At 42.0% G+C, this 27,115-nt stretch overlaps 1 protein-coding gene across 3 annotated transcripts; it reads left to right on the top strand.

Moving 5' to 3' along the window:
• MRLN (myoregulin) lies at nt 1-26,887 on the top strand. Of its 3 annotated transcripts, XM_055308839.1 has the most exons (3): nt 4-529; nt 25,309-25,427; nt 26,697-26,887. In XM_055308839.1, the coding sequence occupies exon 3, from the start codon at nt 26,708-26,710 to the stop codon at nt 26,855-26,857; it is 150 nt and encodes a 49-aa protein (XP_055164814.1). In that variant the 5' UTR covers nt 4-529; nt 25,309-25,427; nt 26,697-26,707; the 3' UTR covers nt 26,858-26,887. The 3 variants fall into 3 exon arrangements, 2 of the variants coding, with proteins under 2 accessions (XP_055164815.1, XP_055164814.1); XR_008662310.1 differs by lacking the exons at nt 25,309-25,427; nt 26,697-26,887 and adding an exon at nt 23,848-23,863 and having other exon boundaries at nt 1-529; XM_055308840.1 differs by lacking the exon at nt 25,309-25,427 and having other exon boundaries at nt 3-529.
• The last annotated feature ends 228 nt before the right edge of the window (nt 26,888-27,115 follow it).

Raw genomic sequence — 27,115 nt, forward strand, 5'->3', positions numbered from 1 at the left:
GCTCAGACCTGGTGTGCTCACCTCAGGAGCCTGGTGGGCAGGTTCTCAGCCTGAATTTTCTACCAACTCCACCTTGACCCCTCCTCCCATCTGCAGCCTAGACAAGGGCTGGGACTTTACCCCTCAGAAGTAGATGTATCAAAAAGGCAGGCCAAGGGGGTCCTGCCGGGAACTCGCATTCTTCCTACTTGGGAGCCGGTCTAGAACATACAGGCTGCCCAGTATCTCCCTATTGTTGGACTATAAACCGACACACATTTAATGACCTTGGGCAAGGCCCAAGTCAAGCGGCAAGGCCCAAGTCAAGCGCAGGCCAAGTCATCGGGCTCTAGAATGTGGGATCTCTTGATGGAAAAGAAATATGGAGACAAAGTGAACTCATCATTGTGATCCACGCCTCGCAGATGAGGAATTCCAGAGCCTGGACCTTGGCCGCTGCCACAGAATCCTTGGGGAGCTGTTGGAGAGAGAGCAGCAAAAAAGGTGGAGATTCAGACTGGAGAGAAGAGGAAGCTGTGAACTGCCTTTGGTGAGGTCCCTGATTGTCTGTGTGTCTGTGTGTCGGGGGACTGTGCTCTCCAAGCAAGGCCGCCTGTCTGTCTCCAGGCTGCACCCAGCATCTGAGGGACCAAATGCTCAGATGGAAGGGGAAATGGGTTAACTCTCCCCGGTTAGTTGCTATGAAAGATGAACTGTTAATTGTTCTTCTGGCTATGATGATGGTATCATGGCTATTTTCTTTTCTTTTTTCTTCTCTTTCCCTTCCCTTCCCTTTCTTTTCTCCTTTCTTTCTTTCTTTCTTTCTTTTCTTTTTTTTTTTTTGTCCTAGTCAGTAGCTATTTCCCTGAGAACTTGGGCCCCAGATCCCTGAGAAGTGTCAGGACCCTGGAATGAAGGTGCCAGGGAAGGCCACAGAAACAGAAACCCCTCTGGGCAAGATTCTGGGTTGACCATGAGACCTTTCTCCAGGGCCTTAGACAGATTATGTGCTGAGCAGAGCTTTCGCCTTAAATCTGAGTCCAAAGGCTTACTCAGCAGAGCCATCCGGGCAGTGACAGGTTGCCAGAGACGTCACAGAGTGCGGCTGGAAAGGGCAGAGCTTGAAGCAACAGAAGATGCGGTTTTGAGGTGGACTAACTCTTGCCTGACTCATGACTTAATGGGAGTTTCTAGATCTCTTCAGTCTTGCTTTGTTATGTTTTCCTACTTCTCACTGATGTATGTAATACATTCAGCCTATTTCTTATCCAGAAATAAAGATATTTCTGAAAGATCTATATCTTATAGAAGTCCATAAATAAAATATTTACAAATGCAATGATAGGATATTTTGGTTTTCCTTAAAATAACTTTTGGGGGGAGGACGAGGAGGGGCATGTGAGTGTAGATAAAACAAAATGGGCAGCATGCTGATTGTCTAAATTACGTGACAGATGACTGTATTCTCTACTTTGGTATGTGTAAAATTTTTCACAATAAATTTTCAAAAACAGAGGGGAAGAGATCCAGAGATTTTTAAGGCTGGACAGGAAAAAGGGAGTTTTGAGACAGTGCTAGAGTGGCCACCACAGGAAACTCTAATATTTGCAAGAAAGTGAAAGTGTTTCATGCATCACTCCCCAAAACGCAAACCATGGCAAGAAGTTCTCTGTCCGGAAAACAAGTTTATGGCTTTGTGAACTGTGGACTCTGAGCAAGTGACTTGACATCCTGGTAAAGTTAGACACCTGGCATGTTCTCTCCTTTATTCACATTTTTGTTCCCATGGACATGTTGCCACTGATAATTGGGCTCACGTGGTGGGGGCTTCCCTTTGCTTGGAAAAGGCCACTGCTTGCAGTTGTCCAAGGGTGTTCAAATTTTTAGTCGGGATGTGGTGTTGTCATGTGTTAGGATGACCCTATGGAGCTCTGGGACCATAACTGGCCTGGGAGTCCTGACCAACATACATCAGGAATGAGGTTTCTGAAGAACCAGTCTATACTTGGTCACGTATGGAGAGACCCCCCAGCAGTCGACCTAAGTTCAAGAATGACACGACAGAGAGGAAATCACTGGGCTTTATTTCACTTTTGCTTTTCAGTCTTTGTGGAAATATGAGGCTAAACTTTCGGGTGCCTTTAAAATCGCTGGCTTTTCTCTGTGGTGAGTGTCTGTGACTCACTGGATGAGCCCTTCAGATTATGCACATATAACCCAGGTGGATAGCTCGAGGGGGCAGAAATGAAGGTGACCTGCTGAATTCTCTGAGTGCCTGGCTCTCAGGTGGGCTTCACACCCAGTTTAACAACTTCAGAGCTTTGCAGAAGCTTCTAATTTGCTTGTCTCACTAGCCCTAGGTCAGTGCTTAAGAATAGTAATTTGAAAGAATTTTCAATGGCCACATGGATGTGGGCAGCCCATTTCTGATTCTCTGGGCTCCTTCTCTAAAGGGAAGTTTAGTTTTACTAAAACTAAATATAAAGAAATGGGTGGAGGAAACCTCTAATATTCTCTACTCTCCTAACTTCTCCACAAGGGTATAATTTGTTGATTTGACTGGGTTGGAGTCTCGGACAGTGACCACTGAGCCACGAAGCACAGAAGTTGGATTAGATTCTACTGATACTCAGACTTCCAGTCACTTTCCCAGTGTGAGGAACCCTGTCTTCGAGGTGCATCCCGTCATCTGAAGAGGTCCGAGGTTTCCTTGGTCCTAAAGAATATCCTTCAGAAAAAAAAAAAAAAGAATATCCTTCAGAGACCAGTTTGGCTCAGTGATCCAGAGCCTCATCACTGAGATGGGAATTATAGCAGCTTGGAGGAAGAGAGGAGCGGTTTTATTTGTAAGGCTTTTAAAACCAGGTTCTTTTTTTATGTTATTTATTCTCTGTGTGCTTTAGGAAAACAAGCGCCTTAAATTGGCCTCAAGATGTTCACTTGTTAGATAGATATTACTACCATTCAGACAAAGCACAGATAACTCATGTTTTTGTCCTTTTTTATGCATTGAGAATCCCCCCAAGGGTTACAGGGAAAATACTTACCTTTCAAACCCTGAGCCAGCTTGACCTGAAATATCCATGAACCCATACCCTGGGTTGCACTCATGTTTGTTTTTGCATGATAAATGGAATTACCTATAAGCTTGGATCAGCCCGGTTATGTTTCTGAAGGAAAGCCGAGCCTACCTGAAAGAGGGCGCTAGCCACTCATCCATCTCAACCTCTCCAGGTTAATCCGTTTCTGAGCATTTTCCTTCTCCAGGATTTACTGGCTTGTCCAACCTGGCAACAGGGAGACAGATTAAACAATTCAGTTGATATGAGAGGTGGCTCCTTTTTTTTCACTTTTTTTCTTTTCTTTGTTTTGCATCAGAATGTGTTTTTGTTTTAGTTTACTCATGTATATCTTGAAAACATAGGTGAGAGCATCGATGGGCACTGGGATCCGAGTGCCTGATGTCAGACATTGGATGAAATTCTGGAGCATCTGAGCGGCTCAGATGGTTGGGCGTCTGCCTTCGGCTCAGCTCATGATCCTGAGGTCCTGGGGTGGAGCCCCATGTTGGGCTCCCTGTTCAGCTGGGAGCCTGCTTCTCCTCCCTCTGCCCCTGCTTGTGCTCTCTCGGTCTCTCTCTCAGATGAATAAATTTTAAAAAAATCTTTTTTAAAAAAGGATCCCTGGATGAATTGCATAAGCACTCTGCATCCATTTCCTTATATTCCCTCATAGATTGTGTGGGACAGGTATGTTCCTCTATGTGAAGCTCTCAGAACAGGGACTTGGGACTTAGGACAATACAAGCCCTCAAGATATGAGAACGGTTGCTGTGATTCCTCCATCCTGTGGCTTTATCACTGCAGGATTGTCAGGATACTGCGCGCTGAGGGTAGATGTCCATTTAGCTTGCCGTATCTCTAAGTTTTTCTTTTCTGCACATGCAATTAAAGAAAGGCAGCTGCTCTCTTCCAAAGCCACTTACTTTCTGTTGGCAGTGGCGCTGTGTGAGTGCTACATCCAAAATATGTAACATTCAGGATCCTTCGGAGTCATTTATAAACTCTTTGGAGCGCTCTGCTTTCTTAAGGAATCCGGTAGGTGCTGGATTCTTAGGAGGCCTTCACCGCCTTCAAACGTGGTGCAGCAGTTCCAGGCCCGGAGCAGACCCCGGCCCCCCACTCGCTGCTGCACCCGTGCTGCAAAGGGCAGAGACCACGGGCAAAGCTTTTGATGGCTGTCACTTCCTCCCCGCTGCCCCCCACCGTGCCCAGGCCGGTCTCCGTGCTTTAGGAAACACGGGGCTCATTAAGGACAGGAAGTGAGCTTCCTGACAAATGTTATCAAGGACGTGCGGGCAGTTGCGTGTTGCCAGTTACCTGCACCCAGATGAAGCTTCCTGCAAGAGGCCCCCTCCCTCAGCGCGGGCCCCTGTGCGTCCTGCTGCATGAAAACACCAGCGCGGCCCAGGGGGCTGGGAACCTGCAGCCTGATGAGCACCCCCTTCCGGGGCTCCGCCCCCCCCCCCCCCAGGGCCAGGGGCTTGTGGGGAGGGTCGTGCTGGTTCTTGAAAGGTACTGCTGCAAGATTTGCTTGGTTTTCTTACTAACTACACTGACTCCTTCCTTCAACATATGTTTCTCAAGCCAGGTTCTCTCCTTAATAACAAAAACCCAAATAACTTTTTGAGATGAAAATGGGGAAAAGTACTTGAAAAACAGCTCAAATACATAATTCCAATAGGATTTCTTTTCTTTTTTCTTTTTTTAAATTTATTTTTTATTGGAGTTCAATTTGCCGACATACAGCATAACACCCAGTACCCATCCTCTTTTTTTTTTTTTTTTTCAGATTCTATGTATTTATTCATGAGGGATAAACAGAGAGAGAGATTGGCAGGGGGAGAAGAAGGGAGCCGTATAGGGGACTCAATCCCAGAAGCCTGGGATCACCACCTGAGCGGAAGGCAGATGCCCACCCACTGAGCTACTCAGATGCCCCTGGATTTATTTTCATTATTTCAGTTTTAAACCACAACCCTTTTTAAAATTTGGAAAAGAAACATTAGAGATCTGTCTGCAACGATAAAAATGGGAATTAGAGGCAAAGTTTATGTAACATCTTTGCATCAAAATGCATGGAGTAAGAGAGATTCGCAGGTGGGAGGTGGCTGGAGGTAAGCCGCTCTCCCTGTCTTGGTGTGGACCCCCCCCTGGCAGCTCTGCAGTGCCCCCTCTCTACTTCCTCCGTGTCTGAACCTTCCTCGTTGGTCCTGCAGGATTAAGAGCTGTGATGTGTGGGTCAGAAATTGTATCCCTGGGAAGGACCCATGTCTCAGATTGCATAGGGTAGTGTTGGAAAGTACATAACCTGAAAGAACTTCAAGTCTCCTTTGGCCACTGGCTGGCTCCTTGTGTCTCAGGACCAATTTCTCAGCATCTTTGGCATCAAAATCTAGCTCTGGGTCTGATACATAGGAAAGACTCATCAACCCCTTGAATTTTTATATCTTACTCACCCAGCTGCCTAAACCAGGAATCTGGTGTCCTGGACCTCCTGCAGTCTCTCCCCACCCAATTCTAGCCAGGCCCTACATCTTGCCAACCGTATACCTGCTGCACGCGACTCAAGCATGCTTCTCCTTTCTACTCCCGCCCCAGGTCAGATCTGTCTTGAGTGTACACGGAGCTGTTTTAAGAAATGGTTTCCCAGCTGCTTTTCTGGCCTCCGGTTCTGATCCCCCAACCCCTCCTCCCACACCCCTTCACCTCATGTGCCCAGCTCCTGAGCCCTCAAGTGTCACTTTCAGGTCTGGCCACCTCCGCCTTGTCCCATATCCTTCAAAGAAGCAAGCTGCCAGCCATTGCCCCCTCCCCATACCCACTCCCAGTTGTTCCCAAGCTTCTGCTCCTCTCCAGAGCTCTGCCTCAAACACCCTTCCCCATTGACTCATTGGCAAGTTCCCACTTCTCCTTTGGGACTTGGCCCTGACACACAATCCCCACCCCCCCATTGGCCAAGTCTTTCCCCTCCGAGTGGCACATCTCCAAATGTCAGGGGGGCTGCTTTCAGTTAGGAACAAGACAACAGAGACTAGATCTAGGAGTGGTCCTCAAGGTCTTTTGATTACTTGAGGAAAGAGGCAAATGACCCTGGCACAGAACAGTACGCTCAGCCCTGGAAGGGGGGTACAGGGCACTCTCTGGGGACATATGTGTGTTGAGGAGGATGGCGTGTGTGGAAGGTCTTCCTGGAGGTAATGCTGCAACTAGGAACTGAGGGGTGAAAGGGAATTCACAGAGAGGAATTAGGGAAAGGAAAGGGACTTTAGAAGGAACAGCATTTATGAGCTCAGAGCTGAGGCAGTGCATGGTAGGCCCGGGAAATGAGTAGTGTGTTTATGTAATCATGTCACCCACTGGCTGAGCTCCTTAAGGACATCCTGTCCCTCTACTGCCTCAAGGAAGCCTCAACAGAATTAGACCTAAACACTGTGATCTCTGGGCCTCTCTCTCCCCATCTGTTACATATAAGGGCCATGCGAGGAGACTGCTGAAGTCCTTTGGATTTTCTGAGATTCTGTGAACCACATAAGAAATAGAAACTAAGTAGGAGGGTCTTCATCTGTGAATTGTCTGTGAGCCCTGGAAAGCCAAAGATGATGCTCAGGCCCTGCTTTTCAACTTTTATTTTAAAAAGAGACAATGTGGGGGAAGGTAGTTGAAGCGAACTTAGCCACTACATGCCTTTCTCCTACGCAAGCGGAAAGCCTCTTGCCGCCCTCCTTGGTCTGAGTGTGGGATCATCTGCAGGGCTGGTGCGAAGGCCTCTTATGAATGTAGAGTCCCTGAGAGATGGACGGAATGAATATACAGAGATCAGACTATCCATAAAAACAGAACCCTGACCCACAACCTGCCGCAATCCGCCCAGGAAGCCAACCTGCTCACAGCAGTAACCAGTCCAGAAAGCCAACCCATAACCCCTGTGGCAAACAGCCCCAAACAGCCAAGACTCAGTAACTGACAGCTTCCCTAGTGTTTGCATCCACTTCAATTTAGGACCAACAAGAGAAAGCCATACAATCCCTAAGCAGTCACATAGGACTCCCCACTTCTAGTTAGCCTACCTACAACTTCCCCAGGCCTCCCAGTCAGGGCACATCTGAAGCCTTCTTTTTTATCCACTATAAACCCTTGCCAGTCTTCTGCCTGCTTTTAAGTCTCTGCCAAATGTAAGTGATCGTGGCCTACTCCCTCCCTAGAACAACCTCTGAATAAACAGCCTTTGCTTGTTCTCATCTGGATGGTTTTCATTCATTTCCACAGACTGAAAGAGATTCTTTTGAACTCTGGGTATCCTGTTTATTTTTTTCACTCTTGGATTCATTTCCCTTTCCTTGGAATATTGGAGAATGTTTTCATCATCTGCAAACACTGACCAAGATTAGGCACGTTTGTGCTGGAAAGGGCACTGTTTTGTCTGTGATCAGAGCATGGATTCCCACTCCGTCATGATGCTGTGACTGCCAGCACGTCCTCGCCTTCTAGCTCCACCTCCTTACCTATAAAATGGGATTAAGAAATTATTATCCGCGTCAAGGCTGGGACAGCAGCCATGGTCCTCAAAGTTTGCATCTAGTGGTACACCTCTCAGCACTTTCCCACTAACCCCAATCAAATAAGAACAAATCCAGACTAAGATATGGAGAGATTTTATTTGAAAAGACTATTGCAATGGGGAGAACATTCTGAACAGAAGATCTGCAAGAGTCTCAAAAGTTTCTGCAGACTGGTGCAGTCAGGAAAGGCTGTTCTGTATTCTGACCTGAGGGCCAGAGTCCAGAGGCTATAGGTAGGAGAGAAGCCTGACTCAAGTTTGGTTGAGTCACATTAGTCATTTTTTCATCCAGATCTGGGGACAGACAATTCAGCTAATCATCTGATGAGACAAGGAAGGGGAGTTGGAGAGTCTGTGTCTGCTCTTGTCTTAGGCAAACAGATGGGCATCCATGGGTCATATCTAAGTCACATAAACTGTGGTTCTTTGCAGAAAGCCATTTTGAAGTACAAAAGTGTAGGGGGATTTCTTGACTACTGTTTCCTAGGAACATAGGGCTCAGGTAAATTTCAACATCATCTGCTGATGGATGAGTGGATAAACAACACATGATTAATGCATTTAATAGAATATTTAGGACATTGTGCTAGGTAAAATAAGCCAGTGGCAAAAAGATAAATACTGTATGAGTCCCCTTACATGAGGTATCTAGACTAGTCAAAATCATAGAAATGGAAAGTAGCACAATGGTTACCAGAGGGAAGAGAGGAAGAGTGGGAAGTTGTTTTCAAATGGGTATAAAGATTCAAGAATGCAAGACAAAAAAAGTTGTGGAGACTGGTTGTACAACAGTGGGTATGCACTTAGCAAAACTGAACTGTACTCCTAAAAATGAATAAGATGGTATATTTAATGATGTGTGCCTTCTACTAGAATCAAAATTTAAAAAATATTCAACATTGTCAGTGCCTTCTTTTTTTTTAATAACTTCTTTTTTTAAGAAAAGGTTTTATTTATTTGGGGGTGGGGGGGAGGGGCAGAAGCAAAGGGAGAAGCAGGCTCGCCACTGAGCAGGGAGCCCAAAAGGGACTTGATCCCAGGACCCTAGAATCAGGACCTGAGCCAAAGGCAGACATTTAACTGACTGAGCCACCCAGGTGCCCCCCTGTCAGTCCCTTCTTTTGTTCAAGATGAATAAATATCATTTATCACTGAACAACTCAGAGGTACTCTTAAATCTCCTGAGTGGAAAAATCATCTAAAAAAATAGTCTCCTGAAGACTCTCATGGGTGTTACTTCTGCAAAATCAGTTAAATCATCTACTGAGAGGTAGTGGCTAAGATCAGTTGATGTAGAATCCTACTGATCAGGCTTTTTAAGGATGACTAGAGTGAAATAGAGAAATATTAATATAAATAGTTATTTTAGGTAAAGAGCCAGGAGTTACACCCTGGGGGTGTCTATTCCAAGTAGATTCCAAGAGGCAGGAGGTAATCCAGCACTGCTCATTGAATTTGTTGAAGCTGTCAATGCTCTTGGAAATGCTGTCCATGGTCTTGGTTGCCTTGTATTTATATGCAGGCACACATGACCTGAGCATTTTACCAGACTTCTTTGGTAGCCCAGACAGTACCTTTTCCAGGGGGAATCTGGCCTGTGCATGGGCTGCTGCAAGGATGAGTCTTCTGAGGTCTTCAGAAGCTTTAGATTGCAATACTTCCTCAGATGCTGGGGGTAAAAGCCAATGACAAGGCAACCTAAAGTTCCAAGGAGGATCTAGTCAGTCATATTTTAGTTCTTGGCAATGCCAAGAGAAGAGAGAAGGAGATAAATTAGAAATGTTAGTTCAAATGGTTGTAGATAGATCCTGAAGAAAAATAAAAGAATCAGAAATTTAATAAGGTTTGAAAATGTGTAAAAGATGATAGGACCTAGTTCAGTTTGCAGGAGTTTATATCCATCAATTATCTACAAAGAGACTCAAACCAGCTTAGAAACAATGAAAAGGGCCAAAATCTGGTAACCCACAGGATGTGCTACTGTTTTCCACTGAAAAACAAAAATTCTCTCCAGAATTATCCCTCTTTTGATCAAAGATAATCACAAGGAGAGATTATTTTGGATCATAAAATAAAGCTAGTCTCATTAGATATGACCTGATTATTTACAGAGGTGCAGCAGGAATGGCGATTTAAAATCCAGTTTGTGGGGATCCCTGGGTGGCGCAGCGGTTTGGCGCCTGCCTTTGGCCCAGGGCGCGATCCTGGAGACCCGGGATCGAATCCCACATCGGGCTCCCGGTGCATGGAGCCTGCTTCTCCCTCTGCCTGTTTCTCTGCCTCTCTCTCTCTCTCTGTGACTATCATAAAATAAATTTAAAAAAATTATTAAAATCCAGTTTGTGTTGCTGGAAGTTTTCATAAGAAATCTCAGAATGGACTTTTTTTTTTTTTAAGATTTTCTTTATTTATTTATGAGAGACACAGAGAGAGAGAAAGAAAGAGGCAGAGACACAGGCAGAGGGAGAAGCAGGCTCCATGCAGGGAGCCCAATGCGGGACTTGATCCCGGGTCTCCAGGATCAGGCCCTGGGTTGAAGGGGCAGGCACTAAACCCCTGAGCCACCCAGAGATCCCCTGGAATGGACTTTTTTTTTTTTTTTAAGATTTTATTTATTTATTCATGAGAGACACAGAGAGAGGCAAAGACACAGGCAGAGGGAGAAGCAGGCTCCCCGTGAGAAGTCCAATGAGGGACTGGATCCCGGGACTCCAGGATCATGCCCTGAGTCAAAGGTAAGCGCTCAACCTCTGAGCCACCCAGGCATCCCCCAGAATGGACTTCTCAAAGCTTCTCGAGGCTTGAATGCCACGCCAAGAACTCACCATCAGATTTCACCCGCATTACATAGATTTGAGTGAATTCCTCTCTTCTCAAGGTCCATCAGCTCATATCCTGAGCTTGTCAGGAAGAGAACATAGTACTCCTCTGTAAGTCTGGGAACACTGTAAGCCAGGAAATGTGCTGGTTTTAGCAAAAGGGTTTCATAAACATTGGCTCTAAGAACTCAACCTTATTTCTTTAAAACTAACAACTGCTTACACCTAATTAATTCTCAAATGTAACATTCTGGACAAAACCTTGGTTGTATAACCAATGTTTCCTATTATATCCTATCAATAAAGAGGTCAGATTCTTATTAAACCTATGCAAATAGTTCTGTTGCCATGAAAATAAGAATACTCAGTAAGAGTTTCCAAATTCTGGAGGAATCAGACAAGAGAGAGAAAGATGTGTTTCAATTCTATGTTTTCAAAAACATAGCCTTCAAAATTTTTATAGCTGGTTAAGAGAAAAGAAAAAGGAGTTCCTTATGTCCAGAAAACAAAATATTAAAGGACTAGTAAATTTCAAAACAAAACAAAACAAAATCATCCCTCATCAGCTCACTCAGCTCTGGGTAATGCTTGTTCCACTCCATCTTGGATTAGCAATCTCATGAACCCATTAATTTCCTTGTTAGTGCTGAATTGCTGACCCAGTTCAGTGGTATGGTCTCCAAATTGTTTAAGCGATGACATTAGAAATCTGTGCTCAAGGGTACTTGGCTGAGCCCTTTCCCTTGTGGCTCTGAGACCATCCTTTGTCAGGGTCAGAGCACTCTGGCCTGTAGCTGGTTTGCAAATGTATTAAGGGAAGCATTAGAATAGAACCAACCATCTGTAGAACACAAAAGCCTTAAAATGGTTGTGATTAGCTTACTAATGATAATTTTCAAAAGTGATAGATTTGATTAGAGTTCATTAAAAAAAAATAATGCAATTGGCAATGAAATGTGTTTGTTCCTGTGGCAGGGAAAATAAAATAAGATCGATCTAAAATTAAAATGACAAAAAAAGATTAAAAAATAAAAGAAGGTTTATGGAGCACCTGTGTGGCTCAGTCAGTTAAATGTCCAACTCTTGATTTCGGCTCAGGTCATGATCCCAGTGTCATGAGATTGAACCCCGAGTAGGGCTCTGCGCTGGGCATGGAGCCAGCTTAAGATTCTCTCTCTAAAAATTAGTGAATAATTAATTAATTAATTTTTAAAAAGGAAATAACATGATCATAAAGAACTTTAGCTATTTCCCAAAGTAGGACAATTTCATGCATTTAACAGAGACAGAAGTTTAGTTTTGCATTAGTATAATATCTGATACTAAAGCTCTTTTAAAGAAAAACTTACAAATAAGACCATCAAAACTTTGGCCAACATTGACCACGACAAATACAATTCCCTCTCCGTGAAACTTCTACAACTTTCTGTATCCATTCAGATTTTGCCCTACACATTCCTCTTCCTCATTCTTAAACACCCAGCCATTACTTTAGGACAAATCTACTCTCCTTCCCATAACAAGTGTACATCCTGGACACCTTGTATTCTCTTTGCAATTGTTTCTCCCAGAGAGCCTCATTCACATGTATTGATCATAACTGTCAACCACAGTAAATTCTATTTCCTGGAGATAACTGTGAAGTACATAATCGTGAACTGTTCTACATCAACATTTTGTAGCAAAGCTTATGAACATCTATCTCCTAACCTTTTATAGTCATATACATCCTTACAATACAGCTTCTCAATGTGAGCAAAAATCAACACATTCAGACCAAAATATAGAAAGTCTTAAAATTATACTTAATAATTAGTATTTCAATGTTTTATCTTGTTAGGAATGATCTGGGTAATCTAGCATAAGCTTTAGATTCCCAGAAGATCTAGAGACTATCTCATGCCCCTGCAACTGCTCTCCCTCCTCCTGAGACACAAGTTTCTGAGTGGTGAGTGAATACTCCCCCAAAGTTGGCGAGCCCCCGTCCTCACTCATAAAGCTTCCATAAGTGTAACATGCTATTGTTAGCATGTTCCCGGTGCCATGCTGAGGACACGGCATGCCTTATGTCACTTATTTCTCAAAACAACCTGATTACATCAGCAGAGCTTTCAAATGCCATTTTACAGATGAAGAAACTGAGGCACAAGGAGAGTAAATAGCATTACTAACATCACGTTGCTAATGTCACAGAATGAATATATTCTCTTTCTAGGGCTGCAGTAAAAGTGACCACAAACTTGGTGGCTTAAAACAACAGAAATCTATTGTCTCCATTTTGGAAGCTAAAAGCCCCAAATCCAGGTGTCCACAAGGCCATCCTGTCTCTGAAGTCACTAAGGGAAGATTCTTCCTTTTTCTCTTGTCACTTCTGGTGGCTGCCAGCAATGCGTGGTGTTCCCTGGCTTGTAGATGTGCCATTCCAGTGTCTGTTTCCTCTGTCACATGGTGTTCCCGCCATGTGTCTCTGTGTCTGAATTTCCCTCTCTCCTAAGGACACCAGCCATTGGGTCAGGGCCCAGTATACCAATCTTCATCCAGTAAGAGCTCATCTTAAATTGATTACACGAGCAAGGTCCTATTTCCAAATAAAGCCACATTCACAGGTACTGGGGGTTGGAACTTGAATGTTTCCTTTTGAGGGACACGATCCAACCCACAGTACTTAGTAAGCTAGGGCTCTGAAGCATCCCTAGTCATCTGCAGAGTGGGATCTTTGTGCCCCCAGGGACCTTTACAAATGACCCTTGAGGAGTGTTAAGACACTATTAGAGGGGCACCTGGGTGGCTCAGTGGTTGAGCATCTGCCTTTGGTTCAAGTCGTGATCCTGGGGTCCTGGGATCTAGTCCTGCATTGCGCTCCCCGCAGGGAGCCTGCCTCTCCCTCTGCCTGTGTCTCTGCCTCTCTCTCTGTGTCTCTCATAAATAAATAAAATCTTTTAAAAAACTGTTAAAATGTCCACTTTAAAATTTCATCTTTTAAAAGTTTCCACTAATGTTTTACGATGTACATAATGTATTTACAATAGTACATGCATGTTGTGTTCTATAAAGCTACGTATATTCAGTGGGTACGCAAGAATTGTAAATGGTCAGTGGGCGATTAACCAGTGGGCGATTAAACCCTGTTCTCAATGCCACTCCTCAACAATCTATTAAACTGGCGGTCACTGGTGTATTACTTTTTCTTTTTAACAGTTGCCCTGGCAAAATAGCACTCCACTGTCTCTAGTGAGGTGTTTTGATCTCCCCCATCCCCAGGATTTGGTGAAAAAGCATTTAGTTTGGAAAAAAAGGCAGTTACCAGGCTTGAGCCAAGGTGACAGGGAGCTAGACTTTTAAGAATGTGGTGATTTGACAAGATTTTTTTCACTTAAATTTGTATCCTTCTGTATTTCCATAACTGTCTAATGATCAGTTTCCTTTTAACGTTTCAGACAGGCAGACCCTGTGTTTAATATAATTTAGGTCTGAAAGCATACTGTTCATGATCCAAACACTTACCATCAATTGTTGGGGACAAGGGAGGTGTATTGTTTTGGGGCTTTTTTGACATATAATTTTTCAAAACTAGCAGCCAGGTTGTGATACGGTCAATTCTTCAGACCTCAAGTCTACTGGTTCCCTTTTATGATACTATTCTGAGATCTGTTCCCCTTCCCCTCCCTGCCCATACATACACTTCACTTATACACTTTTCCTGGGATTGTTTTGGGTTCCTTAAGGGGGGAGAGACTGATTTGCTCACAGGTAAACAGATCGCAAAATGATAATGTGCCTTTGAAAATCCATTTGCATATATATTTTAAAAAGAGAGGGAAGTCAAAGTAAACAAGGCAAAATGTATAAATTTGAAAAGATATTCAGATATCCATGGAAAAGAATTGCTCAGAAGTGGGACGCCAGGTGGCTCAGTGGTTGAGCGTCTGCCTTCAGCTCAGGGTGTGATCCCAGGATCCTGGGATCCAGTCCCGTATCGGACTCCCTGTGGGGAGCCTGCTTCTCCCTCTGCCTGTGTCTCTGCCTCTCTCTCTGTGTGTCTCTCATTGAATAAGTAAATAAAATCTTAAAAAAAAAAGAATTGCTCAGAAGAACAAAGGATGGTATAACATTAAATGAGTCATGGTGTTTTCCAAGAGAGTCAGATGACATTTTTGTTAGTTATTGTTTAATTCTCAGAACATTTGACATAAGGGTCTATTGATTGCTGGGGCGGGGGAGCTAGTTGTTTGAGCTCCTGTATGGGCCTAAGGATATTTTTGTTATAATTTATCCCACCTGTGCCCGTCAGTTCCTTTCCACTTGCCTCCTCCCGTGACAGTCTGGCTCATGTTTCTTCATCAAGCTCTCAGCCAGTTATTAATAACAGCCCAGCGAGTCTCCTGATCCACCTAGAGCATATGGTGTTTTTCACAAAAGAGAGATCCTCTCCTTGACTTTGGACTTCGCTTATTGAGCCCCTGAACAGTAAGTTTCGGTTTTTAAAATATGTGACATTTAAAAATGTTGATGTGGGAGGAAAGTTTAGTATAACTCCTGTTTGCCTGTGGTAGGGGGAGAATATAGTAAGCTAAAACTTAGACGCATGCAGCCAATTTCCCCTCACTGGGTTTCAACATCCCTCCAATTTGTACGAGGCTCGTTGCACAACAGATTAATGAGTTGGAATTTTATTCCTCTCATTTCCTTCTGGCTAAATGAAGGTAGGAGAAGAAGCTAGGATTCATAATTCCTAAATTACTCGGCCACGCCTGGTGGTAGGCTTGGTATGCCTGTCACTGCAGTGATTGCAAAGGGAAATCTCACACAGGGAAGGTATATTCATGGGGAGCTGCACAGGAGGTGTGGGTCTGGTCTTTCTACCATGTTTGAGCTTTGGTTCAGACACGGCACCTGTCTTGTTCCAGTGATTCATTGCCTTCTTGTTTTCTTCCAGCTGGAGGCTTTGTCTTTGCAGCCTCCTTTATAATGGTTGCTTCTGAGAGTCCTGAAAAGTAGGTCACTGTGTTTTCTGTCTGGAAAAGGAGGACCTTGAAGCTCAGAAAGGCCAATGCCCTGCTCCGTCCTTGTGAGCTCAGCTGAAACCAGACAATCCAGTCATTCTTCAGGACCAGGGACTAATGCAGCTTCCTGCTTTGGTTACGTATATTCATTGCTCCTGAACAGGTGTATCACTCTTCTCAACAGAACGTGGAAGGGAGGTGTTACCACAAACGGGAATGAGGTAGATGCTATCCTGGTGTTGAGCCCTGGCTTGGAGCACTAACAAATTGTGTGAGTTTAAGCAAGTACCTCTCTGAGCCTCAGTTTCCTCATTTGTAAAATGAGAGTCATAAGCTCTTTTAGAAGGGATTGGGTTGAACTCATAATGTGTGTAAGTAGCCAAGTATAGTAACATTGTTTGTGAAATCCCTCACTGGAATTTGTCTTTAATCTTCTATTTTTTTTAATTTTATTTATTTATTCATGAGTGACACAGATAGACAGAGAGGGAGAGACAGAGGCAGAGGAAGAAGCAGGTTCCATGCAGGAAGCCCGATGTGGGACTCCATCCCAGGACTCCAGGATCACGCCCTGGGCCTAAGGCAGAGGCTCAATTGCTGAGCCACCCAGGTGTCCCCTGAATCTTCTTAATTGCCTCTTGTTAGTTTCAGATTCAAACCTAGAGCCCCCAGCATGGTCTTTGATGGAAAATATTAATCTAAATGGTAGAGACAATGGAGGGAAGTGTGGGGGATGGGCAAAATGGGTAAAGGGCATGAAGGAGGGCAAGTATTGTGATGAGCACTGGGCATTATATGGAAGTGATAAATCACTAAATTCTACGCCTGAAACCAAGACTATGCTATATGTTAACTAACTTAAATTTAAATAAAATCTTGGGAAAAAAGAAAGAAGAAAAAAAAAGCAAATGGTAGCAACAATAATTGGTTTCATCTTTAGGCTGAGCAAGCTGTGTGGGTGGTGAGGATAGGCATTGGAGGATGGCATACCTAGCAGTTCGGGACATTGGGCTATAGCTAAGATCAATGAAGTTGGTAAACCTCCCAAAACAATTTCAAAGTGTAAGCTAGTATTTTCATAAACTGGACTGTTTTGCCAGTATTCTAAAATTTTCCTTTTGGTTGTGTGCTTCTGTGGCTAGAAGGGACTGGTTCCTCCCCATTGCTGACTGGACTCATGCCTAGATGAGAGTTCCTGCTTCCCAAAGTGTCCCCCTATCATTCAGGAGATGGGATTTTTGCTTTGCTCTACAAGCTTACACTATGCACACATTTATTTAACTCCTACTGTGTGCAAGACATAGTGCTGGGTAAGCTCTGAATAGGGCAGCCTGAGTAGCTCAGCAGTTTAACACCACCTTCAGCCCAGGGCGTGCTCCTGGAGACCCAGGATCGAGTCCCATGTCAGGCTCCCTGCATGGCGCCTGCTTCCCCCTCTGCCTGTGTCTCTGCCTCTCTCTGTGTGTGTGTGTCTCTCATTAATAAATAAATAAAATCTTTTTCAAAAAAAAGCTCTGAATATAGTAGGAGAAAGAAGTTAGTTCATGAGTAACTCTGATACAGTCATAATGGGCTTGTTCCATGGTACGTGAGAAGTACAGAAAGGGCCCAGATTTCACAGGGTCTTCACACCCAAGACTGATTCACCAAAAACAGGCATTTTTGATTAGACTTCCCCTTGGAAGGCTATAAATTCTTGGAAAATCAGAGATTTTCAGGGTTCCTCCTTTGGTCCTTTTTTGGGTAATGAGCTGGTGAGGCATAGAAGAACAGCACCTTAAGGCTGCATCTCTCTCTTTTTTTTTTTAAAGATTTATTTATTTATTCATGATAGACACAGACTGAGAGAAAAAGGCAGAGACACAGGCAGAGGAAGAAGCGGGCTCCTCTCAGGGAGTCTGATGTGGGACTCGATCCCGCATCCCAGGATCAGACCTGAACCAAAGGCAGGCGCCCAACTGCTGAGCCACCAGGCGTCCCAAGGCTGCATCTCATCCTCACCTTTCTACCCCCCTTCTCAATCCCCCCCGTTTTTTATAAAGATTTTATTTGAGAGAGAGAGAGAGCACATGCACACACATGAGCAGAAGGAGGGGCAGAGGAGGAGGGAGAGGGACAAGCAGACCTCAACTGAAAGGGGAGCCTGACTTGGTGTCTCAGGACCTGGGATCATGACCTGAGCTGAAGTCAGACACTTAACCTACTGAGCCAACCAGGCGCACCCCCCGCCATTACTTATTATTGAGCACCATTTTGTTCTAAGTCCTGTGCTAAATGCTGGAAATATATTTCTGCCTTTAAAAAGGTCACAGACGTTCATTTAACTTGAAATTCTGTTCTCCCACCCAGCCATCTACCTTCTCAAGTTAAACTTGACTCCAAAAAAATACTTAGCTGGTTTCAGAAATCAAATCTGCACCTTCATGAATCAAAACTTGCCACTGGTGAATGTATGCAGAGTGTGTGTTGCAGAAAATAGATCGTAAGATTTTGCCAGATGCTTTTTAGAACTCCAAAGGGCCCAGACATTCCCCACTCTCCTCCACTCACCAGCCCCCAGCCTGGAGTGGCAGTCTGTTGGCCACTATATGAATTCTGCAGATAAAAAAAAACAAACAAACTAACAAACTCCCTCAGTCTCACTCCCACTACCTCACACCACAGGGGCACGAACACGTGTCCGGGCTTCTCCTGAAACCTTGCAGTTGATCCCTGGCCAGGCTCAGGGCAGTTCATCTGGCCTTGGGTGAGCGCACTACAGCTGTGATTCATGGAGAGGGCTGGGGAACTTGACAGGGAGAAGCTTGATAACATTTTGATTATTTTGGTGCCAGAAGATTTCCTAATGTTAAGTGCCTATAAACTGGGCGATTTATATCTCCTTGAGGGTAGCGCACAATCTCCTATCTGGGGCAGGAATGTGCCAATGGGAAATCTCAACCTTCAGAAGTCTTGGCAATGGATGATTAAGAGGAGATGTTTATGTGTAGAAAAAATCGTTCATTTTAAGGCCAAGATATTTACTTAAACCTTTCGAGGCAGGGTCAGTGGTGGCCAGGGGAGGCTCACAGCACAGAGGCCTTGACATAGAAACAGAGCGTCAGAGGTAGAGTTGAAGAGAAGTAGAGTAGATCCATGCAGGTCTGGGGACCCCTCCATCCCCCTGGCGGGCTGGGTGGACCCTCAGGAGTGCTGCCAGACAAACCAGCCCACATGCCTGCATGCCTGCCCCCACTTCCAGGGCTTTCCACCTCCAGGTTCATTTGTCATCAGCCTCTTCTCCCCATGGCTGGGCTGTGGGGAAGGGGCCATCCTTCTGAGCCCCCAGCCTCACTGTAACACCCACAGCCCCATCAAGCGCCAGGCAGCTTGCTGGGCCCTCAGCTTACCTCCTTACCAGTCCTGAGACACTGTAGTGCCTCAGGCTGTGGAGCCAGAAGCCCTTCACTCAAGTCCCTGGTTATCCCCGGTGTGTGACCTTGAATAGTTGATTTAACCTCTCTGCTCCTCAGCTTCTCCAACCAAGGAAATAGGAGCGCTAATTACTCACCGTATAAGATTATAGGAGATTACAATCAAAGCGTTTGTAGGCCTTTCCTAATGATAGTTATGAATAAAATCCTTTCTTTTTTTTTTAAGATTTTATTTGTTCATTCATGACACACAGAGAAAGAGAGGCAGAGACACAGGCAGAGAGAGAAGCAAGCTCCACTCGAAGAGCCCGTTGTGGGACTTCATCTGGGGACTCTGGAATCACACCCTGAGACAAAGGCAGATGCTCAACCGCTGAGCCAGCCACCCAGGTGTCCCATGAATAAAATCCTTTCCATTCCCTGCAAGACAGGCATTATCTTTGGGTGGCAGGTGAGGTTAAGTGCCAGGTCCAAAGCTACAGGGTAACACCGACTAGAACCAGGGTCTAAAACCAGTTCCATCCAGCTCTAAAGCCAAAGCTCTCTCCTCGCTCTGCTTTGCTGACTGACCATCTGTGACAAAGCACATGTTTTTGTTTTCAGTCGAAGTCCACTTTGTCAAGTTCTGGCCTGCCAAGTGTTTCAGTTTTCACTTGTGACTTACTTTATTTTGGACTCTCTGGTCTGACCCTGGCCCGAATCAAAGAAACTGGGAGGTGATGAAGGTAGCATATCTCCAAATAGCCAAGTGAAATGCAGAATCCCATTTATCTCAAATGTCAAAAATTTGCTGAGGCAATTATGATGGTAGTTGTGAAAAAAAGTAGCTGTGGAACCTCAGACAAGTTGCTGTACTTCCTGTATTTCTCTGGGCCTCGTTTGTCCAATGGGAAGTTTACAAAATTGCAAATATCTTTTCCAGTGCCAACATTCGTGTCGTATTTCAGACCTTTTACTACTATTGTTTTTCTTAGCTGGAAAGAGAAAAATCTCTTTGAAATCATATCTTAAGCAGGAAACAAGGTACAACAATCATGCTGGCAGTCATTTAAGTGTAAAGCCATATGCCATTTATTATGATTCTCATTCAACAAGCTTTCTCTCACACAAGGCACATACCATTGATGAATTAATTTCTCAGATGTGTGTTAAATTTCCTTTCTCACATAATTCAGCTTTGAGCAGAGTCTAATGGAGCCATCACTAGTTTAAAAAATGTAATTTGAACTCAAATTTTAGAAACTTACATTACACACAAAACCCATTTATCATTGAATGGACTTGAGTTTTTAGTTAACTTCTGAATGACTCAAATTTGAAGAGTCTCCTGCTCAGCCACACCAGCATCCATTTCTGGAGTCCTAAGGGGACAAATCTCCATTATGCCATAGAAACGGTAGCCATCCTAACAGGACATTCCTATCCTAAAATCCCATATTGCTGATGCCAAATTTTTGTTGCCTTCCAAAAACTTGACATGGTTCCCTAATTACAAGGAAAAAACCAATACAGAAGCAAAGACATCAACACAACATAACACCCATATGATTTCTCAAGTTTCTAAAAGATAATTTTATTGAACATGAACTTTATAGGAAAGAGATATTTTCTGTATAGAGACAAAGAGAAAGCACCCAACTTTGGGATTTTACTTTTTAAATATTTGCTGGAAAAGGTTGACTTAATATATGTGTTTTTCTTGCTGTAATTATCATGTAAACAAAATGAACTTTCAGTCTTCCGAAAAAGCTCTTACTTTAAGTGTAGTTGTTAAATCAATATTTGTTGAAAATGAATTGGTGTCAGATACTGTGAGGTACTGGCAGCCAGGGTGGATAAAGCCATCCTTACTTTCTAGTAAAATAACAGCAGTCTATGGGGTGTTCTATGCAGATAAACATAATACAGTGTAGTGAGTGGAAATATTATAGACAAGCTGGCTTTAATTTGGCCTGAGAAAGTCAGGATGAATCACTGAGGAGGTAATTGCATTTCAAAGGTGTGTGACAGTTTTGTGTTCAGGTGTTTAAAGAGAACCCAAGAATGATTCATTCAAAGATACCATCTAGGAGGTAATACACTAGATTAGTTATGGTAATATTTACCAGTGCTTAATACAGGTACTTGCTAGGCACAAGTATCATCTCATTTAATTTTCATACTGTCCTAAGACATAGGTACTATTATTTTCATCCCCATTTTGTAGAAGTGCTAACTAAGGCACAGAGAGTTGATGTAACTTGTCTAAGTTCTCATGGAAGTAGCAGATCTGAGTGAAATACCATCAGTCTGATTCCAGACTCACCGCTCAACCACCATGTCCTGAAAACATTCTTGTTATTTTTTTGTCCAGCTAACATTAGGAGATCAAGGGGAAAAATGTGTCAGTCAAAGGTTGATCACTGGATAGATAAGTAATGATAAACAAGAATAAAATTGCAAATAAAAAAGCTAGTAGGATTTTAAAAACTTCTACTTTCAGCAAACCTAGTTGCTAGATAGTAAGCTCACATTGGTGGTCTGTGACTGTCCCATTTACAAAAAGCAGATTATTTTGATTTAGGTAAATGAACAGCTGGTTGTTGTATAGCTATCCTGGCAAATTCAGGGTTATCTCACCCAGAAGGGTAATTGCAAGACTGTCCGTTGCATTATTGACCAGTAGTTCACATAATGCACAAAGGAGCCAGGACCAAAGGAAGAGCGGTCACTAATAATTACATGTGGATATTTGCATTTCAGTATGGTCAATTTCTACCTTAATATAGATCTTTTCAAAAGTAACTTCTTGTTTGAAAATATTAATAAATATATGTAGTTGAAAGATGGTGCCATCTGGAATCCTGGGTTAGTAGAATCCAAGATCCAGCACAGAATACTTAGTAGCCGTGGATAGTTGCTCTATGTTTTAATAGCATATAACCACAGCCTAACACCTGCTAGACCCTCAATAAATGGTAATTATTGTACTTTAATTAAGTGACCTATTAAGTAAAAATGGACAGATTTCAATTTTGTGTCATTTTCCAACTTATGTCTCTAGGGAACTTTGCTCAATATTATCTTGACTGTTAGATACTGATGGAAACAGGAGTAGGATTAGCACATTCTTGTCAAAAAAGAAAATATTTTTGAAGTATGACCCAAGAGATTAAGACTATAAACTTGAATCCAATGAAAAGTGTTTTCTTTTGATTTAAAAAAGGGACTTTACAAAGTATGTTCTGTTCTTTGTCTTGACCAAGAATCCACACCTAATAAGGGGAAATAGTAGAGGGAAAGAAATTGAAAAAATGGTGAAGTCTTACTGGGGGGCCAAGCCATTTCGCAAATCCACTCTTATGGTTGCAGAAGTCAGAGTTGATTTGAGAAGCCCTATTTTACATAAAAAAAACAAGACTGTAAAGGTTTTAAAGGCAAGAGCCTACAAGATGATGGCAGGAGGAAGAAGAGGGAATACAGTGAAATTCAGCTCCCAGAGACTGAAGTTTATTGCTACTTTCCATTTGTCCAACTTACTTTCTGAGATACCGCTTTTCAACCACTCAAGAAACAAGGAACAGATCACTTTGAATTAGATTATTTGGGCTTTTCCTGGAGTCAAAAGATAAAATAAGTACAAATTAAAAAAAAAAACAACTAGATAAGACAGCACAACATTCGATAAAATAATAAATTGGTTCCCAGTGCCTCCTGGAAATAGGGAAAAGAAACATAGGTAGAAACATTGCAAATGAGATGATAAATTATTTACAGTCATCTGAAATTTCAACATGAAGTATTATTAAGCCCAAAGTAATCTGGGATGTCTTATATCAGAAATCGGAGGTTATTTTAATTATGACTTTTAAATACCAGGTTCAAGATAAGATCATGGTCTTGAGACAGTCACACTCAATATGTTCTAGCATACTCTTAGAAGTGTCCTACTTTGTTTGAAATTTATATTCTTGGTACATGTTGTATCCAATAAAAAAGACACTAGGAATCATTTTCCCCCTAAAAATTGCTGGTGTTAAATAGCTTTTCACCCAAAAAGAATGTCAGTCCAATCCCAAAGAAAAAACACCTGATTACAAAGCTTCTAGTTAAGTAAGAACTAATCAAAATGTAAATCAAAGTGTAATGACACTCATAATTGTAATCCACAGTAAAATCTGAGCATGTTAGTAAGCTTGTGGTGATACAAGTCTGTGTCCTTCCAAGGATTACATCTAGAAGCAGATCTATCATCAAGTAGAAGAACCAGACAAGAACCACCCATATCCTGTTGATCATGAGTTTTGAATGAGACAAGAACATGTTCTTTAGCAAAAGAAATTTAAAATGAAGTCAAGGAAAGTTAATTTTATTAATAAAACTTTTTAATTGAAATAATGTAATTTATACTTTTTCACAAAAGTTACATATTTTCATTAAAATGTTTCAAGGATAAATCTAATTTTTCCCAAGTTCATATTTGTTTAAATGATTGGTTTGGCAAAATAAAATCAGTATATGTTACTTTTCAATATATGGGGAAGAAGAGACCTGGCAGTTTTGAAACTACTTTCCTTATTTTCTAAAATTATATAAGCAAGTAATGTCCTTTTAAGTGAAAATGTGAGAAATAGAAACAGAAAGAATAAAAAAAAAATCACATATAGTCTTTCCTTCCAAACTTGGCCTCTGTGATCATTTGCAGATATTTCTTAGTTTTCTTTTTGTATTTCAGTTGTGAAGGTTAATATACATATAGAAAAGCACATAAAACTTATATATACAGTTTAATAAGTGATTAAAAACTGATTGCCAGTGTAACCACTACCCAGAGCAAGGAATAAAATACTGCTGGGAATGCCTCAAACTGCTATCCCTTCCCTTACCCTCACTGAAGTCACCCCCTCCTGATGTATGGTAGCCAATCCCTTGCTTTCCTTGATAAATTTACCTTCTACTTCTACACTGTTGCCATCCACATATGCACCCCAAACTTCACACTTTTTTAAAAAAGATTTATTTTATCTGTTTCAGAGAGAGAAAATGTGGGGAGAGGGGCAGAGTGAGAGGAAAAGAATCTCAAGAAGACTCCATACAGAGCACAGAGCCTGAGGTGGGACTCAATATCATAACCCTGAGATCATGACCTGAGCTGAAATCAAGAGTTGGACGCTGTAGCCAACTGCGCCACCCAAGCACCTCTTTTGTGCCTTGCCTTTTAAAAGTTCAATATTATGATTGTAAAATTTATCCCTGCTTTTGTATGGAGCTGTAGCTTAATTTTCATTACTGTGTAATATTCCACTATATGTATGAATTTATCTATTTATCTTGGGCACCTGGGTAGCTTCTAAGTGGAGAATATTATGAACAATGTGTGTCCTGGTGCAGATATCCCTGCATCGGGTGTATACTTAGGAGTGTAATGGGTGATCATAAGGTATGGGTTTTAATCATATTTGAATATTTAAACATAATTATCTAAGTAGCATTTTTATTATTTCAGAGTTGTAATCACCATCATTATATTGAATAAATAATTTCCATTTGTGACCAAATATTATAGCCTGGTCTTTTGTAATGAATTTACTCCTTTGGACGCCTGGGTGGCTCAGTGGTTGAGCGTCTGCCTTTGGCTCAGGGTGTGATCCTGGAGTTCTGGGATCGAGTCCCACATTGGGCTCCCTGCATGGAGCCTGCTTCTCCCTCTTTCTCTGTGTCTCTCATAAATAAATTTTTAAAAATTAAAAAAAAATTTACTCCTCCACTTTCTAATTTGCTCATAAAAGTGATACAAAATCTTAAAATTTATAGAATTTATAGCAGACATACAATCTCATGAACTATGATCTTATGTAGACAGAGAAGTTTTGTTTGTTGTCCTAGAAGATATTGAAGCAAATATATTCTAAATAATTTTTAAGGAAGTTTTTTGATGGAGTTGTGTTTGACCTACAGCATTGCACAAGTGTAAGGTATAGGACACATTGATGTGATACATTTATATTGCAGTATGATTGCCATTGGAGTATTAGCTAACACCTCTATAACACCACATAATTATCATTTCTTCTTGTGTTGAAAGCAATTAAAATCTAATCTCTTAGCAAGTCTAATGTTTATAATATTTTGTCTATAACCACTGTACTGTGTATTGGGTCTTTAGAACTTACTAGTTTCAAGTATGTGTCTTTAAACATTTCTCCTCTTCTCCCACCCCTGAGAAATGTTGTTTTAAAAACATGGTGAATGTTTGCCCTGCCAGGAAAACTCTAGAATCCAGCTTAATGTTTCTGTTAAAGGTTCAGTGTTTAGCTGTACAAATCTGTGATAAATTAAAATTAAACTGTCATATTTTCTTTCCAAAGTCCACTTTTTGACATCTTCCTGACTTCGTTGGAAGTAATTTTAGAGTTTCTCCAAGCAGGCTCTCTGCTGCTCCACTTCGTACACTACCTCACTTTCCAGTAAAACCTTTTAATTGCTTTGACACAGGGACCAAGGTTGCTAAGAGACCACCCGTGCTGAATGCACTTTGTCCTAGCAAGAGTTTACAGTTTACCGAAAGAAAACCAAGGAGCAGGGTTATCTACCGCTACCTGGGATTAAGGCAGGTGAGAAATGGGTTTCTGCTCACTCATCAGTCCTTGCCAGCTCCCTGGTCTCTCCCGAACTTCCTATTTTGGTCTCTTTCTGTTGTTGGAGGAAAGTAGAGGTGCCCCTCAGGGCACAGATTAAACAAACATAAACTGGAGGCCATGGCCATCACAGCAAAGGAGAATCACTTTGCAAACCCATGAATTATTCTCACTCCTTGTTTCTGAAACATAGGCCAAAGGAATTGTTGAAAGTCCAGGAAATTCTAGGTGTTTACTGTGCCAGTGCCTGCTGTGTAATTTGGGGCATACCATTCCCTTCTCCAGGAACGGGGCTAGTTATTACAGAAATTAACCAAGATTGCTTAAATGGGAGAAGACAACACTGTATAAACCTCATCTGTTCCCCTCTCTCTTACAACTCAACCTGCCTTTTTGGTTTTTGGGTGAAAGTAGCAAAAAATATTCTTCTAGCCCAATATTGCTTCTTTTTAAAAATATTGACGCTCCCTTTAACTTGACTGTATAAAAGGAACTTTGATGCAAGTCTTTGAAAACTACTTGATTTATCTGACCTTGAATTCCTGAAAAAGGAGTTCAGAATGGTTCTAAACTCCCTACCTGACAGGCATTCGGTAAAATGTTCCAACAGTGTGCTAAACAGAGCTCACATTAATACATAACACTTTTTGAAATTCCTGTTATTTAAAAAACTGTTTAACACAGAAATGTGGAGGAAATTAAATGTTTGATATCTTATTAAGTGACCAAACTAATGAGAGGGGATCCCGAGGAAAGATCAAGGCAATGAAAAAGACCTTTTGTTTGTTTAATTAAAAAAATATTTTATCACCTGCCTTCTGTGTCTTCAAATTCACATTTCCTGGTGATGTTGCCAATACAGGTTGGAAGAATGGCAATTTCACTGATGCCAACAGAAATGATGGTAAAGGACTTTGCAGATAAGATTTCATAAGTAACTACTGATAATGACAAGAGAACAGTCGTTTTGATAGTTCCTTGAGTAGTTTCTCTTCAGAAAGCAAGCATATTTGACATGTAGAAAAATGTATGATTATGACATAAAGTGGTCAAAATGAGTAGGTGGGAAATAATTTAATTCATTAGAGGGGAAAGTATTTTACTTTATTGATGGGTTACAGGTGTGTATAGATGTTCCCTCATCACTATTTCTTTACAGTGCAAATATTCCATTGAGTTTAAAGAATCAAGATTATAAACATGTTTATTTCAGGGTACTTTTCTTGTCCCCCCCCCCCCCCGCAGGGAGCAAGAGCATGTTGGATATGATGTGTAAAAACTGGATATTAATATCTACTACGATTCCCACAAGTCCAGAAGATGAAATTGTTGGAAGACTTCTAAAAATTTTGTTTGTTATCTTTGTTGACTTTATGTCTATTATGTATGTCATTGTAACTTCCTAAAGAGCAGATTTCTCTTGCTTTACATGTAAATTTCACATTAATTCTGCTGAATAAAAATTTGGAGTTTAATTTGTTGAGTGATATTATTCTGATCTCCACTTATTCTAGAAGCTAAAATGACATTTCAATAAAAACAATATCATGCATTGCTTAGTACCTTAGGGTTTATAAAACACCATAAAAATTGACATTTTTTCCCCATAAATCTACACAACTGAGTCCTAAAACTTCTTGACTTTTAAACATGATTGTAATTTG

The sequence above is a fragment of the Nyctereutes procyonoides genome, unplaced genomic scaffold (assembly GCF_905146905.1).
Source record: "Nyctereutes procyonoides isolate TBG_1078 unplaced genomic scaffold, NYPRO_anot_genome, whole genome shotgun sequence".
Lineage (NCBI taxonomy): Eukaryota > Metazoa > Chordata > Mammalia > Carnivora > Canidae > Nyctereutes > Nyctereutes procyonoides.